Source organism: Rhincodon typus, chromosome 28 (genome assembly GCF_021869965.1).
Source record: "Rhincodon typus isolate 14 chromosome 28, sRhiTyp1.1, whole genome shotgun sequence".
NCBI classification, from domain to species: domain Eukaryota; kingdom Metazoa; phylum Chordata; class Chondrichthyes; order Orectolobiformes; family Rhincodontidae; genus Rhincodon; species Rhincodon typus.
In genome coordinates, this window is record NC_063359.1 from 34,271,557 (window position 1) to 34,288,046 (window position 16,490).

General features: G+C 40.4%; 1 protein-coding gene across 1 annotated transcript in view; it reads right to left on the minus strand.

Annotated features, from left to right (window-relative positions):
- cfap157 (cilia and flagella associated protein 157) overlaps window positions 1-16,490 on the minus strand; it is a 33,077-nt gene that overhangs the window by 2,046 nt on the left and 14,541 nt on the right. The window contains exons 5-8 of the mRNA XM_020521464.2: window positions 15,289-15,419; window positions 10,879-11,029; window positions 7,213-7,427; window positions 4,863-5,064 (exon numbers count right to left, since the gene is read on the minus strand). Of these exons, the coding sequence (XP_020377053.2) occupies window positions 4,863-5,064; window positions 7,213-7,427; window positions 10,879-11,029; window positions 15,289-15,419 (699 nt within the window). The remainder of the gene's footprint in view (window positions 1-4,862; window positions 5,065-7,212; window positions 7,428-10,878; window positions 11,030-15,288; window positions 15,420-16,490) is intronic.

Below are 16,490 nucleotides of genomic sequence, written 5' to 3' on the forward strand. Positions count from 1 at the left end.
AGGCCCAAAACGTCAGCCTTGCTGCTCCTCTGATGCTGCTTGGCCTGCTGTGTTCATCCAGCTCTACATCTTGTTATCTCAAAGTAAAGATGTTATTGCTTTAGTTATACAGAGCACTGGTGAAACTACATATTGAGTAATGTGTGTAGTTTTGGCCTCTATTTAAGAAAGTGTGTAAAATGCATTGGAGGCAGTTCAGAGAATGTTTATTAGATTGACAGCTGGAATGAGTGAGTTGTCTTATGAGAAGAGGTTTGACAGGCTGGGTTTGTTTCCACTAGAGTTTAGAAGAGTGAGGGATGACTTGATTGAAATGTATAAGATCCTGAATGATCTCGACAAGGTAGATGTGGGAAGGATGTTTCCTCTTGTGGTCAAGTCCAGAACCACAGGGCACTCGATTAAAATTAGGGGTTAGTCTTTTAGGACAGAGGTAAGGAGAATTTTTTTTCTCCTGGAGGGTTGTACGACTCTGGAACTTTGTACCTCAAAAATGTGGAAACTGTTTTCTTTAAATATTTTTAAGGAAGAGGTAGATAGATTCTTGTTAGACAAGGGAATCAAAGATTATTGGAGGCAGTTGATAACGTGGAATTCAAAACACAAACAGATTAGCCATTATCTTATTGAATGGTGTAGCTGGCCCAAGGGCTGAATAGCCTGCTCTCGGTTCGTACGTTAATGTTGCTCTCAGACTCGACCCATATGTAAGCCAGACCAGGTAAAGATGACAGATTTCCTTTCCTAAAGGGCATCAGATGAGCTTTTACATCAATCAATTGTGGATGCATGGCACCATTCAGAACACTTGCTTCATATTTCAGATTTAATTATTCACTGAATTTGCAGTCTTGGATTTGATCTAGGCTCTCCCAGACTATTAGTCCAGGCCTCTCAATTACTAATCCAGTGACAATACCACAACACCATTGCCTACGCTACTAAACAGACAATGGCTCAGTAAGAGAAAGAGAGGACAGAAAATTGCCAGTGAAGGGAGAATAAAAAACTGGAACAGAATGAGGTGAATCAGAACGATATACTGATTAAATGATGCAAAGTGCAGCATTTGGAAGGATAAAGGTTACAATGAACAATTTTTTCTATAAATCATTGCAACAAATTCCAGGTTACTTTAAGTTAGTACAGAGTTCTAGAAAAAGCTTTTAGCTTAATGAATTGTTGTGCTGGAGGATACATCTTCCATGTCATACATCCTTTGTCTGAATCAAGCACCAAAGGTAAGGTTTAGCAGTCAAATGCGGAGTATAGTTAATATTGCACCTTAATTCCAAGCACATTTGACTGCACCAGTGTGATATCTTTATATTTCCCATAACAGCCACTCTGGTGAGATTGAAAGGCAGTATTGTGCTGTAGACCCACACGTTCCATAGAATCATAAAATGATACAACACATGTTCTTCTCTTATAGCATTGTAAATAAATGTTTTTATTTAAGTATATATCTAATTCCCTTTAGTGTTAGTACTGAATTTGTTACCCTACTCTTTCAGATCATGACTTGCTGGGCAGCAGAATGTTTCCTCATGCCCCTCTTTTCCTTTGTCAGACATGTTCGATCTGCATCCTTGGGTTTCTGATCTGTCCACTACTTGAAACAACTTATTTACATCTTCAAAACTATTTGTGATTTTGAACACCTCTATCAAATATCCCTTTATCCTGGCTTCGTTCAGGTTATTGACCTGAAACATTAATGCTGTTCCGCTCCACAGATGCTGCCTGACCTACTAAGTATTTCCAGCAATTTTCTGTTTTTACTCCTCCTAACCCACTCTCTCTCCAAGGCAACAACTCCAGCATCTGCATTCGCTACACCTAACTGTCCCTTGTTACGATTGTAACCAGATCAGCCAGCTGGATCACATAGAATATGAGTTCCCTGGTTGGAGAATTTACCAGATTAACAGCCCCAATCAGGGAGGCCTGGCTGACATTAAAAAATATCATTTATTCCAAAATGATTTATTTATAAACAATTTGAATTTAAATGTTGCCATTTGCCATAGTGAGATTTGAACTTGTACAGCCAGAGATTTAGTCGAGGTCTCTGATTTACTGGTCCAATAATGTTACTACTAACTTACTATTTCCATAAAATTGATCGTCTCACAATTTAATGTTTAGAACAGACAGCCGGCATGGATAAGGTGAATAGCAAAGGTCTTTTCCCTAGGGTACGGGAATTCAAAATTACAGGGCATATTTTTAAGGTGAGAGGAGAAAGATTTAAAAGGGACTGAGGGGCAATTTTTTCACACAGAAGGTGCTTCATCTATGGAATGAACTGCCAAAGGAAGTGATAGATGCAGGTACAATTACAACATTTAAAAGACATTTGGACAGGTACTGAAACAGGAAAGGTTTAGAGGAACATGGGCCAAACACAGGCAAATGGAACTAGTTTAATTTGGGAAACTTGGTTGGCATGGACGAGTTGGACCGAAGGGTCTGTTTCCATGCTGTATGACTCTATGACTCTAAAAGCATTGAATGTCAGGGATACTGACACTCTGGTACATGACTCTATATAAGGCATTATATAAGGCACAGTCAAGGACTGTTCATTTGTAAATAAAGGGTGACTTGGTGACGGGATACCAGCCTCCATAGAGAACTGTTTCATCCCTCATCTTGGTAGTATTTTGATAATTCTCTCCTACACCTTCCCCAAGCATCCTTCCTAAAGGATGATAGCCAGAATTGAACGCAATATTCCAGCAGAGGCCTGAGAAGTGTTTTTAAAAGGTTTAGCATGATTTCCTTGGTTTTGTTTTCTATTCTTCTTAATTAATGAAGCCAAGAATCTCATTTCCTAAAACAGCCTTCTTAGCTTCAATACCTTCAATGTATGGTGAACACACACCCACAGTGTCTGCACTCCCTCTAAAATTGTAACATTTATTTTGTATTGCCTCTCCTCATTCTTTCGAGCATATATCGTTTCATAGAATCCCTACAGTGTGGAAGCAAGCCATTCCGCCCATTGAGGCCACACCAACCCTCTGAAGAGCAGCCCACACTCCCCACCCCATAACCCTGCACATCCCTGGTCACTATGGGCAATTTAGCATGGCCAATCCACCCTAACCTGCACATCTTTGGACTGTGGGAGGAAACCGGAGCACCCGGAGGAAACCCATGCAGACCCGGGGAGAATGTGCAAACTCCACACAGACAGTCGCCAGAGAGTGGATTTGAACTTGGGTCCCTGGCGCTGTGAGGTAGCACTGTGCCACCATGCTGCCCCTCTGCATCAAATTTAGTCCATCATTTTGACAGTCTGTGTCGTCCTGAAATCTGTTATTATTTATCTCACCATTTACTACTTTTGAGTTTTGTATTGCCTACAAACATTGATATTACACCCTGTATACCCAAAACATACTCCACCACTGGTCCCAGTTGTTGAACATTTTCATTCCAGGTTCCACTCTTGAATATCCTCCTTAAAAGTACTTTACTGGGTTTTCTTTGGCCAACTCCATCTTCTTTTTCCCAACTGATGGCTTCCATTCAACTGCCACTCAAGCTGGGGATACATCTAGGAGGCAAAATTTATGCCCTGCCAGACATCTCTCTGTCATAATTTCCTGTAAGTGCTTATGAACAATCCCATGTAGCATTTCTTTGTTAGGAATATTGTCTCGTCAATGATGCCCAGGACCTTACATAGGCCGTGCGGATGGAAGACTTCCACTTTGCTGTTCTCTTGCATATCTTAGTTCATAAATTTCAGTTGATACTGCAACGGACATGTAAACTTGCAGCTTCATGGCTGCATTGATGGGTATAGATGCACACACCATGTGGAAGGCTGATGTGGCTTTGCTAATTCTTAAATGGTCGTCAATCACCTCATCACCTTCCCTGTGGATGTTGCTTCCTGTTAGGGGAAGCAACTGACATCATTAATGTTCTGTTGCCCATGATGATGGAGGACACATGTTACTATCCGGTCATAATTGCCTTGATCCTCTCACAGCTGATACGTAGACCAACTGTGGCACCTCTACATTCAAGATGGGAGGTTATATCTTGGAGGACACACACTATTCTTCAGTGAGCAAGACAAAGTCATCTGTGAAATTCAGGCCTGTCAACTGATGGTGCTGTCACAGGATGCCAAATTCTGGATGCACCATTGCATTCCTCATGCTGTGATCAATGATTGACTTATACTCAAATACCAACACTTTTATATTCTTTCCTCCAGTCAGGAAAGTAACAGTTTACTAATACCTCTGTTTACTCTTTCTTGGCAAATTTTGTTTCCATGTTACCACTGTCTTTTTAAACAAATGGGCCTCAAGTTTGCTAATATGGCTGTCATCTGGTACTTAAAATATCCTTTGAAAGTCCACACAAACAGAATCTACTGGAATACCCTCATTGACCTCATGTTATTTTATGAAAAGTCTCAATCAAGTTAGTCAAGCATAATTTGCCTTTAAAAAAATCTATGCTGTTAACCATTTATCAGCTCATACTTTAAAATGCCAAATTAACTTTGCCCTGGATCGCTGCCAAGCTTTTGCACCACCCACTGAGCCTGAGGCTGCTGCATTTACCTCGCTCCTAATTCTCAAACAGAGATTTGGCATATGTAGTCCTTCAATCCTTTGACACCAAGTCTATAATCATGGAGAAATGGAAGATTGTGGCCACAGCATCAGCCTTATTTACCAAAACATTATTTTATGCTAGGCCCTTGGAACTGGAAGACACGGTCATTCTGCCATTGGTACAGGCTGGAACTGAACCTGCACCCCAAAGATGGAAGGTTACTGTCAGCTGAAACAGCCTATAAACCATGGATATTTATTTTGGAGATTTACCTTAGGTAAACAAGTCATTTCGGTCGGTGCTGATTTGGCAAATGGTCTGAGCAAACCAAAACGCGTTGTCTTAGACAGCTGGCCCACTTTCTCAGCAATGCTTGGAGACATTTGCTTGGGCCTTGGTACAAGACCCAGATCACCTACTTTATAATGCGGCAGAATGCCTGGTCCTTTGATGGCACCAGAGGCTGAAGCATAACTGTAGATAGAAAGGAACTGGTAAGTTAAGGGAAAAAGAATTGTTACTGGTAGTGTTATGATCATGTGCAGTTTGCTGCCAGCCAAAAGATGCCTTACACAGCTACAAAGCTGTCATTAATACCAGACAGATACAGAAAACATTTGATAAAACACTAAGTCAAAAAAGCCAGAACATCATTGATTTGATTCCCATTTGTGCTGTGTTAGCTAATCTTAACTGGGGCAGTACTTTATACAAGACCCTTGCGCTCAGCTCTCTTCAGCATGTGAGTGGTACAGAATTTCAGATTCTGGGATTCCTTGGCTAAAGAACCTCCTAACACAGGAGTAAATTCAATCTAACACACTGAGTAAAGAAAAATAACCAAGGTTGATTCAGTGCTGGTTTGTGTGAATTGAATTTTAAATTGATAAAATAAGGGGGCAAAATGACAGTGCCCTGCTTGGTCCTATGTGTTTCCTGTCTGGCAATTTAAGTTAAATCTTCCCATCACTAACTCAGGTCTAGAATGACTTATTGGATTAAGGATGGGACAGATCCCTTTATCCATATTTGGATAATATATCATCACTTTCAAGATGGGATGGATAACACTGACAATGAAAAACAACTTAATCTAGTCAAAGTGTGCATTGACAACAGCAGTAATTATCTCAGATGTGTCTTCAACTGTTGGGCTGGGAGGCTAACACAGTGGGAGATGGATTTCACAGTCAGCAGCCATGCAACAATGCTTGCCTCTGAAGAAACTGGCCCACAAAAAAGTAGCAATGTCTGCAGCGAAGAACCCCTCTTTCCTGATGTCAGTTTGAATCTGGCATCAAGTCAAGGGCTCTCGAGACGTTTATGAGCAGTAATGTCATCATGCTGGGTATGCACCTAAACGCACTTTAGTATTCTCACAGACACCAAAACCGAAAGATCAAACTCCCTTTACACAAATTTTTAAATGATAGAAATAGTAATTAAATAATTGGAGTTTTTAAATAAGATTAAGATAGAAGTTAACACACCATAAACATAAAAAATATATTTTTCAAAATAAATAATTTCTCATCATTATAAAGAAATGGCATATTCAATTAATATATACTCTTCCAGGGACAGTGAGGATATTTAGCAGTAGTTATGAAATTAGCACACCATTAAAAACCCAGTTACCCCTCATGCTATGAGATGCAACTTTTTCAAGGGTTTTTAACAATGAGACCAAAAGAAAAACAGTAGATGTTCTCACCAATTCAATGATTTCCAGTTGATTACATTCAGAAGGGTTCATAATAGCACACCTTATGAGAGTACAGACACTGACTGCAACTTTTAGATTTTTGTCTTTAACAGTATATGTTTGGATTCCACATGTTGCTGTCAGTTTCAGAGGAGTAATTTTTAATCTTATATGCACAGAATAATAAAATCTCATTGTAAACTGGAAGGCTGTACTTCTTCCTTAAATTCACTTAATATCAGCAATTAAAATGTATAAAGTTGATTTTGTTTTTAAATGATTGCATTTGCATACTCCCTGATGTCTCATTTGATATTGTTAGTACCCAACATGAAACCAAATGCCTTAATTCCTGTGTTAAGCTAGCTGATCAAAGCTGAAGTAGGGCTAGACATCTACAACTAGTCTCAGTAACTCTGACTTCAGAAACTTTCAAATACATCATCCAAAGTTCCAGTTCATAACTAAGTGATAATTCTTGCCAGAAACTATGTTAAGAGGCAAGTGAAGCCTGTTCACTTTTCCCAGATCAAGGTAAGGCTGCATGATAGTGTGTATCATGGTCGAAACCAGCATGATCCAGGAGGTTCAGGGAAACGAGGAAAATTGGAAGGAACTGCATTTTTAAAATCAAAAACAGAAATTGCTGGAAAAGTTCTGAAGAAGGGTCACTCGACCCGAAACATTAACTCTGATTTCTCTCCACAGATGTTGCCAGACCTGCTGTGCTTTTCCAGCAATTTCTCTTTCTGATTCAGATTTACAGCATCCGCAGTTCTTTCGGTTCGTATTTTTACGATGAGAATACATCGTGGAAATTAACTTAATTAATACGTTTTCCAAGTAACAAAATGTGGGCAGCAAATTCTAGCGAGTAAAAAAAATGCTATCCCTTACTTAATCGTCATTTTACATACCTCCCCTGAGGACTTGGAGGTTTCTGTTCCAGGAGAGGCAGCCTGTCTTTAATAAACTCCCCCAATGAAGGCCCAAGTCCAAGTATGGCTGCACTGTTTAGTAAGAGCAGCAATTTCTGCATCATTTGACTGCGCTGAGCATATAGCAGCACCTCAGAATCTGTCTTCTCTTGATTGGTCATGGAAAAGGATTCATCTGCACATTCTGTTTTGTCCTGCAGAGAAACAACACTGAAGAGTCAGAAAATGCTAAAGAATGTAGCAATTCCCAAATTTGGTTAAATTAATTTAGAACTTTAATCCTTAGACTGTTTGCAACTTAACATAATTATTTCGGAAGTCTATTGAAGAAATTCAAGTATTATATATTTCTAGTTAGCAGTTTTTCTCCGATCTATGTAACTGAAGTTCCTCATCCTTGGAACCATTCTCAATAATACTTATCTGCACTCTCTCTAATGCTTTCACATCTTTCCTTACAGTGTGGTGCCCAGAACTGGATGCAGTAATCTAGTTGAGGCTGAAGCAGCATTTTATACGAGTTTAACATAATTTGTGCTCTCTGCTACTATTCATAAAGCCCTGGATGCTTTACCCAGCATTTCTTATTGACAGAATAAACTTTGCCTCGTTATTCTTCCTGTTTTAGACAAAATTTAAAAGAAGCTTATACTTTGAGAGTGGAAATGTTTTTGTGGCAGTAGACAATCAGACCTAGTAGTTGTAGATATTTTTAATCATCCTGTTTCAGTTGTGTTATGGCATACTTCTGGAGCAGGTGGGACTTGAACCACCAGGCCCAGAGGTAGGGACATTGCAGCTGAGCCACAAAGCTTGGTAGTAGTAGTAATTTTGTGAAAGGAGCTTTCTCTTCTATTTCATGTCACTCTATACAGAATCCAGTTTGTTGTGTTCCCATTGGTATTTCTCTGTATTGCAGGTGTATATGAGTCTAATTTCCTGCTAGCTGCCTCCCTATATCAAGGAACCATTCTGGACAGGGGTAAACAATAACACACAGATGATTGTATTCTAGGCTGTTAGCAGATTTATCGTGAGGTTTGTTTGTTGAAGAGCCTCTTCAAGGGAATCAGTTTTTTTATATATTGTTCCAGTCCAAACAATCCAAGAACAACCTTAGTGGATTTCAGTTCTTTGCTTCACTCTGACTGTTTATGTGAAGGGGTTAAAAGGGTATTCTCTCTGGTAAGCTGCATCAGAGGCCTGCATTCTACAGTTAATAAAAAGTACTATGCCACTTTTATGCTTGCTTTTCAGTTCAAAACAGTATGTGTAAGCTGGGCTATTTAGCATTTTCCCTGTTTTCTTAATTGTGATCTTTTAGCCAGAAATAATACTAACCATAAACTTTTAAGATTAAGCTTTCTTGTTCTGGGTTCTCCTGCCATATGAAACAGTTTCTCTGGATCTACACTTTCAAATCCAGAATTAAAATTTAATGATTGATTTTATCGCCCCTCTGTCTTCTGTACCCAAGAAGCCTTGTTTTTGCATCTTGTCCTTATCATTTAATCCTTTAAACCCTAGTGAAATTGTTCTCCTTTTTGGAAAATATAGAGTCATACAGCACAGAAACAGACCCTTCAGTCTAACTAGTTCATGCTGACTGAGTTTTCCAAACAAAACTAGTCCCAGCTGCCTGCGTTTGGCCTGTGCTCAATGTATTCAAAGGGGAATTGGATTATTATCTGTTAAGGGAAAAATGTGTAGGGTGGCAGGAGGAAAGCAGAGAATAGCACAAGGGCAACAGGTCCTTCAGAGGGTCAACACAGACACAATGGGCCAAATAGCCCTTTTCTATACTGCAGCTCTTCAGTGATACTTTGTACAATAACATCGCCTTTTATTCCAGATATGTTTTTGTCTAACATTCATTAGCTATGGCTTAGTTAGTCACATTCGTGCCTCTAAGTCATCAGATTCCGGGTCCAAATTTCACTCCAAGACTTGAGTAAGGCTGACACTGCAATGTAGTACTGAGGGAGGGTTGTCTTTCAGGTGGAATGTTCAAATTGAGGCCCTACCTGCCCTGTCAGGTGGGTGGATATGATTTCAAGGCACTATTTTGAATTAGAGCAGGGAAGTTACCCACTGTTCCCTGGCCAATATTTATCCCTCGATCAACACACTGGTGCATGTCGGAAGTTGTTGCGCTCAGATTAGCTGTCACATTTCCTATAATAACAGTAGTACAATGTTGTACTTCAAAACCACTTCACTGCCTATACAGTGCCCTGAGATGTCTGGTGGTTGAGAAAGACAAAATACACTACAAGTATTCCTTTGTTTCTGAATTCCTGCGCTGTCATGCTTGGATTTAAACTGGCATCTCTAGACCATCAACTCGAAGCGCTGAGTTATTAGTCTAGTGACATAACCGTCACATTACTATACCTCTTAAGGGTTAATGAATGAAAATCCTGTCTACTGGCAAGCAGGAAGACAGGGACAAACCAAACATCGGCATCTCTTCTATCTCCCAAATATTTATTTATTGAGAGTTCCGATGGGACTTTCCAAACAGCTGCAAACCGTTTCAGTCAAATAAGTGGCATGGAGCTGGATTCCAGTTGTGCAAAACAACAGCTGAAACCTGCTAATAGCTGCATTCTTGTGACAGATATGAATGGTCAGTCTCGGCAAGCAGAAACTAACCTCAGGGTGGGGACGCAAAGAAAAATGAGCTTGAAGTGGGTCAAGTTCAGGTGGGTAAATGGCACATGCTGAACAGTATTTTACACATATTAACATAAGTTGCATTGTGGGCTGGTGCAGTCTTGGGAGTACAAGCAGCATGCTGCAGCTGTGCTAGCCTTTGACCTTGTAAGGGCCTTTCACAGTTAACAAATCGCAGATGGATGCCATTATAAATTAATTTGAGAAAGATTTTGAGTTGAAGAATTCATGTTCTAAATCCAACAGGGAGAAAACTGTAATTAATCTTTATTTTTATTTCTGCAGTCACATGTGTCATGCAACCATATGGCTCCTTGAACCCTGGCAGCTGTTTGGTACTGAGTCCAAGCTGTGAGCTTGAACAGTGAGCACTGGAAATCTATTCCTTCATGTGAAATTTAACCATTTTCTCCTCAGGGAGCCATGCAAATATTTCAGCGGGGATGCCGGATAGCATCAAGGAGCAGGAACCTTTTCAAAGTTAGCGATACAGAGGCCACTTGTTGCATCATGGCTGAGGCCAACTAGTGAAACTCAGAACTCACCATAACAGACCCGACAATTCCAAGCGGAGTAGAACAACATCACTTCATCGGAAGCTTCACTGACGATGTTATCTAGCATGGTAATGAAACGTCTGAATGAAAACAAGCCAGCTCGGTCAGCAAGTCAGAACATCGATCAATGCTGCACTTTCCTGTTTGACTGAATGATTTCTACTTTTTAACTTGACTCTTTCGGGCAGCCAAGATCAGAAGGCTGTGACATGAACAAAGCAGGTCGCAGATACACAAACAGTAGTAGCAATCCATGATGCAGCTTGTTAGAATTGGATTGACCCACACCACTTAATAAGTAACAGAACATTTCAAAGGATATCAGCAATCTCACAGTGGCACATATCTCTGTCTGGCTTCAAAGTGGGCCGCAATAATGAATCTGTTCTCAAAATAGAAGTGGCTATCTTACCTGTAGCACCTCTTTCAGAGCATAGGCAGCTTCAGACAGAACTCTCTCCAAGTGTTTCCTACGTTTTTCCTGTTGTTCCATGAGGCTTTTCTGATTGTCCAATTGAGATTGCTTTGTCTCCAGTTGCTTCTGAACAGAGATTACATTGTTCCTGAAAATTATGTGAGGGGAGTTTAGAACAAGTAATATTTAACTTTAAAGGAATAAATTTCAGTGAACAAGGGTGTAATGTTTGGAATTCTCTAGCAACATTTCCAAATCTAGAGAAGACTGAAAGATTGTGGCCAGTGCCTCTGCAATTTCCAACCTCACTTCTTTCCGCATCTCATCCAGTTTCGGTGCCGTGTCAACTTTAAGTACAGGCAGCTTATCTAATACCCTTTCCTTATTAATTTTAAACCCTTCAAATGACTGAGTTTCCATTTAACATCTCAGCCATATTTCCTATGACTAAGTGTAAATTCCCTTTTGGGCCTCTAATCACCCCCACTCCTCCTTTTGTAACCTTTTTTCTATTGGTGTGCTTAAAAAGGATTTTGGGATTTCCTTTTATGTTAGTTGCCTGTCTTTTCTCATAATCCCTCTTTGCTTCTGATATTTACTTTATCAGCTTCCTTCTGAACTTTTCCCATTCACCTTGGTTCTCGTGATAAACATGCTTTTTCTTCATTAACTTAATTTCTATCTCCTTTGTCATCAAGGGATCTCGGAATTTGTTTGTCCTGCCTTTCCCTTTTCAGGGAATGTAACTAGACTGAGACCAAACTATCTTTAAAAGTAGCCTAATGTTCAGCTACTGCTTTCTTGCCTACCTTTGTTTCCAGTCTATCCGGCCAACCTCTGTTCTTGTCCCATTGAAGTCTGCTGTCTGCCAGTTGATTATGTTTTACAATGCGTTGACCAATGTTAGTTTCTACCGTAATCTTAAACCTTATGACACAATAATCACTTTCCCTAAATGTTCCCCACTATTACTTGATCTATTTGGACCATCTCATTCTCAAAATCATAGGTCTACCAGTGTTTTCTTTGTGCACATCTACTGTTGTGGGAAATTCTCCTGAATACAATCTGGGAGCACTGGCCCTTACACTAATAGTATTCCAGTTGTTGTACAGGTAATTAAAGTACACCATTACTTTAAGGATTTTGCAAAGATTTGTAGCTTGGGTTGTGGGTGAGTTTGTTGACTTGCTCACCGAGCTGGCTTGTTTTCATTCAGACATTTCATCACCATGCTAGATAACATCATCAGTGAGGCCTCCGATGAAGTGATGTTGTTCTACTCCGCTTGGAATTGTCGGGTCTGTTATGGTGAGTAGTGTCATTTCCACTTTTGTTCTGTATGGGTTTGTACATGGGGTCCAATTCTATATGTTTGTTGATTGCATTATGGGTTGAGAACCATGCCTCTGTGTGTCTATGTTTGGCTTGGGCTACTATGGTTACATTGTCCCAGTTAAATTGATGGCCTTCACTGTCCGAGTGTACTGATACCAGGGAAAGTTCATTGTGTTGTTTTGCTGCTAGCTGATGTTCGTGTATTCTGATGGCTAGTTTCCTTCCTGTCTGTCCGATGTAATACTTGTGGCAGTTGTTACATGGTATTTTGTAAACTACGTTGGTTCTGCATGTCATGGGTATAGGGTCTATAATCCTTGTGAAGGAAACAGTAAGAGCACCTATACAAAATCTTTGCTATGAACGGATATCCCCGCAACTTCAGCTGCAGGTGTCTACTAAATAGACAACAAGAGGACACAGTACGCCCTAACATACAGGCCACACTGCCCTATATCAAGAACATATCAGAACTGACAACGAGGCTCCTACGAACACTAGGAATCATGGCAACACCCAAGCCCACAACCACTCTACAACAAACATTCACAAGACTTATAGACCCCATCTCCACGACATGCAGAACCAATGTAGTTTACAAAATACCATGCAACGACTGCCACAAGCATTACATTGGACAGACAGGAAGGAAACTAGCTATCAGGATACACGAACATCAGCTAGCAACAAAACGATATGACGAACTTTCCCTAATATCAGTACATTCAGACAATGAAGGCCATCAGTTTAACTGGGACAAAGTAACCATAGTAGCCCAAGCCAGACATAGATATGCATGGGAATTCCTACAGGCATGGTTGTCCACCCGTAATGCAATCAACAAACATAGAGAATTGGATCCCATGTACAAACCCATACAGAACAAAACCGGAAATGACACAACTCACCATAACAGACTGGACAGTATAAAATCCAATGGAGTAGAACAACATCCTTCATCGGAGGCCTCACTGATGATGTTATCTAGCATGGTGACGAAACGTCTGAACGAAAACAAGCCAGCTCAGCCACCATGTTAACAACTGTGCCCCATTACTACTACGCTTTCTGTGGATTGCCAGCTTGTTGCAGTTGGAGAGGCTTGAATGTTCTATTTATCCCAAGAGCAATGTCATCAGTTCTCAAATCGTGGCAGGGCCATCCAAGAGCGGTAAGGTTAGGAGGGGAAGAACCAGAAAAAGTGCAATTTAATAGAAGTCCTCGATGGTAAATCAGGTGCAAGATATCCATGTGCTATCATGGCTGTGATGGCGGATGAAGACTGCAGCAGTAGGCAGATTCCCGGTCATCAAGGTTTCTTTGCCATTGGAACTGGATCTATGTTCTGACAAGGAATGTGTGTCTGATGTGCAACATGTTAAAAAGATTTCCTACGCAAGGCATCTTGCTGGAGGAATTCAACTCTCCCCCACACGCAACACAAGGCCTGCAGCAACTGGCAAGAGATGACAGGGACAGGATTGTGAGATCTAGAAGTCCCTGGCTTTGGACCAGCATGTTGGTGGTGGAGTTTGACTCAGTCATTTTGCTGTTGGAATAGGAACAGAAGGGTATTTTGGCAGCTTTCTTCATGACTAAGCAGCCTTCTTCAGGATCCAGTCTGCTCACCTTGCACAGGGAAGGGGCTAGAAAAGGTATCCTAAAAATAGTCTGTCCTGTAACCAGCCTGTCAGGAAAACCACATCCAGCAGGCTCATCTATTTGCTGTCTCAAAACCAAAGCCAAGCTCAGTCTCAGAAATCAGAATGTACAAACCCTTACGGATAATGTCCAGAATGAAGAACTGTCCACATGGTTGGGATGACTGAGTTCTGCCTGCCAAAACAAAGCTTCGCCCAGCTCGAGGAAGGCACTTGATTGAGAGGAGGACAAAGGAAGCGTTTCAAAGGCTCTCTGCAAGATTTCCTCAAGACCCTTGTTCAGAAGAAACCAGTTTGAGGAACTTCCTGTCTGAAGGGACACAATTCTTTGAGAACACCCATCAGCAATAGGGAGTATGGAAAAGGAACAGGAGAAAGGAATGTCAGCAATTTCAAGGCTAAGGACCAATTCCATTTCCGGAAAACACCTGCCAAATATACAGTTGGAAATGGGGCTCTAGGATTGGGCTCATCAACCACATAAGGACCCACAGAACCCATGACCAGTGACATGGAATTTCCTAGGTGGACAACCATATTCATTAATGATAATGATATAACTACTCTATGATGTTTACATCTCTCTGTAATTTCTTTGTAGATTTGCTCCTCTCAATCCTTCCTACTAGCTTGTAGTCTATAGAGCAAAGTAATTGCACTCTTCTTAATCCTTAGCTCTAGCCAGATTGATTCTGTCCTTGAACCCTCTGAAATATCATCTTTCCCTAGCACTCCAATGTTCTCCTCAACTAATATCGCTACCTCCCACTTTTTCTCCTTTCCTATCTTTCCCGGACACCTTGTAACCAGGAATATTTATCACCCAGATCTGCCATTCCTTAAGTCAATCACAATATCATAGACCCTGTGTGCCTGTAACCTATTATCTATACTCCATGCATTCACATATATGCAGTGTAACCCTGATTTAGACTTTACTACTTTCTCCCTTTCTCCACCCATTAACTTACTATTCTCTATTTTAGTGCTATCAACCTATCCTAGCATTTTCTCCATCCTGGTATTACTTACTAACATTCTCTGCGGGTTAAGTTTAAACTCTTGTGAACAGTTCTAACAAAACAGTCTGCAAGGAACTAGAGTCTTACTTCTGTTTAACTGCAACTTGTCCAGCTTTGTACAGGTGCCATCTCCCAACAGCCAGTCCCAGTGTCCAATCTAAAGTCCTCTCCCACGCATTCATTGTCTTATCTTCCTATTTCACAGAATACAATTCATGGGAGCTTTCATTATGGAATAATATTAAACCAAATAAAACATCTGAAGAAACAGGTTAAAATTATAGCAAAGGGGAGTACCTAGGGTGACACTCCTACTGTCAAAAAGTAACATTTTTGATGTTCAGTCAGTAGAAACCCATGTAAACACAGAACTGGACTGCATATACCTCAAAGATTCATTTTGTTCCTCTAGTTTCTTGATGGATGTCTCAAGTTGTGGTATCACCTTCTCTCTCTGCATACAATTTTCTAATGATTCCTGCTGCTGTTTGCATTTCTCAGTCAGCATTTGGATAACCTGAAATTTAAGAAGCAAATTACTCCAGTTGTTTGGAGAGAGGGAGCTTGTTTAATGCACAGACCATTAAAAATGAGAAACAGATCTTCCTCAAAAAAACCTGGTGACATGCATACCTTGGTGCAGTATTCAACTATACCTGTACATGGGTATAATTTCAAAGTCTGCATTTGACACAAAACTCAGAACAGTAGTAAACAGAGGTATGAACAGTCGTAGGTGTCTGGAACAAGTGAATCGATTATTGAAATGGAAGATTAAATTTAACTCAAAGATTGCAACTGCTCTCCTGAGACAAAACAAAACTAAGAGGAGTTATGTGTCCAAAACATGAAGCGGTTTGAATAAATAAGTAGAAACTGTTTTCTGAAAAGTTTAATGATAAAAAGCAAGAAGTCACTTATGGAAGTGGTTTACAGGCCTCTGACAGTAACCAGGCTGTGCGATGGAGTATAAAGATCAAAATAATGAGAGCTTGTCATAGATGCACAGCGGTAATCATGGGACATTTATCTATATAGCAACTAGAAATGAGCAAAAGTAGCCTAAATGGACTGATGGGCTTCATCCTAGGTTCTTGGAAGTGGCAAGTGATGTAGTTGATGCATTGTTTTTGATTTTCAAAAACTCTCTTGATTCAGGAACAGTCCTAATAGATTGGAAGATAACAAATGTAACTCCTTTATTCAAAAAGGGAGACAGAAAGCAGGAAACTACAGGCTCGTTAGCTTAACATCTATCATAGGGAAAATGTTAGATGAAAGATCTTTGGGGTAGGTGGAAATGTGGTTGAGATTACAATCAAATCAGCCGTGCCCTCATTGAATGACAGAGCAGGTTCAAGGAGCTAAATGGCCTACTCCTGCTCTGTGATCAAAAGTTTGCAGTAATGAGAAGACACATTTAAAGTAATGTGCCAACAAGCCAGAGGCGAGGAGGTGAATTTTGTTTTACATTCTGAGTTATTAAAATCTAGAATGCACCACCTGAAAGAGTGGTAGAAGTGGATAGTGATTTTCAATTGGGAATTAGGTAAATAGAAGGCAGAAAAAAAATGCTGGGCTCCAGGAC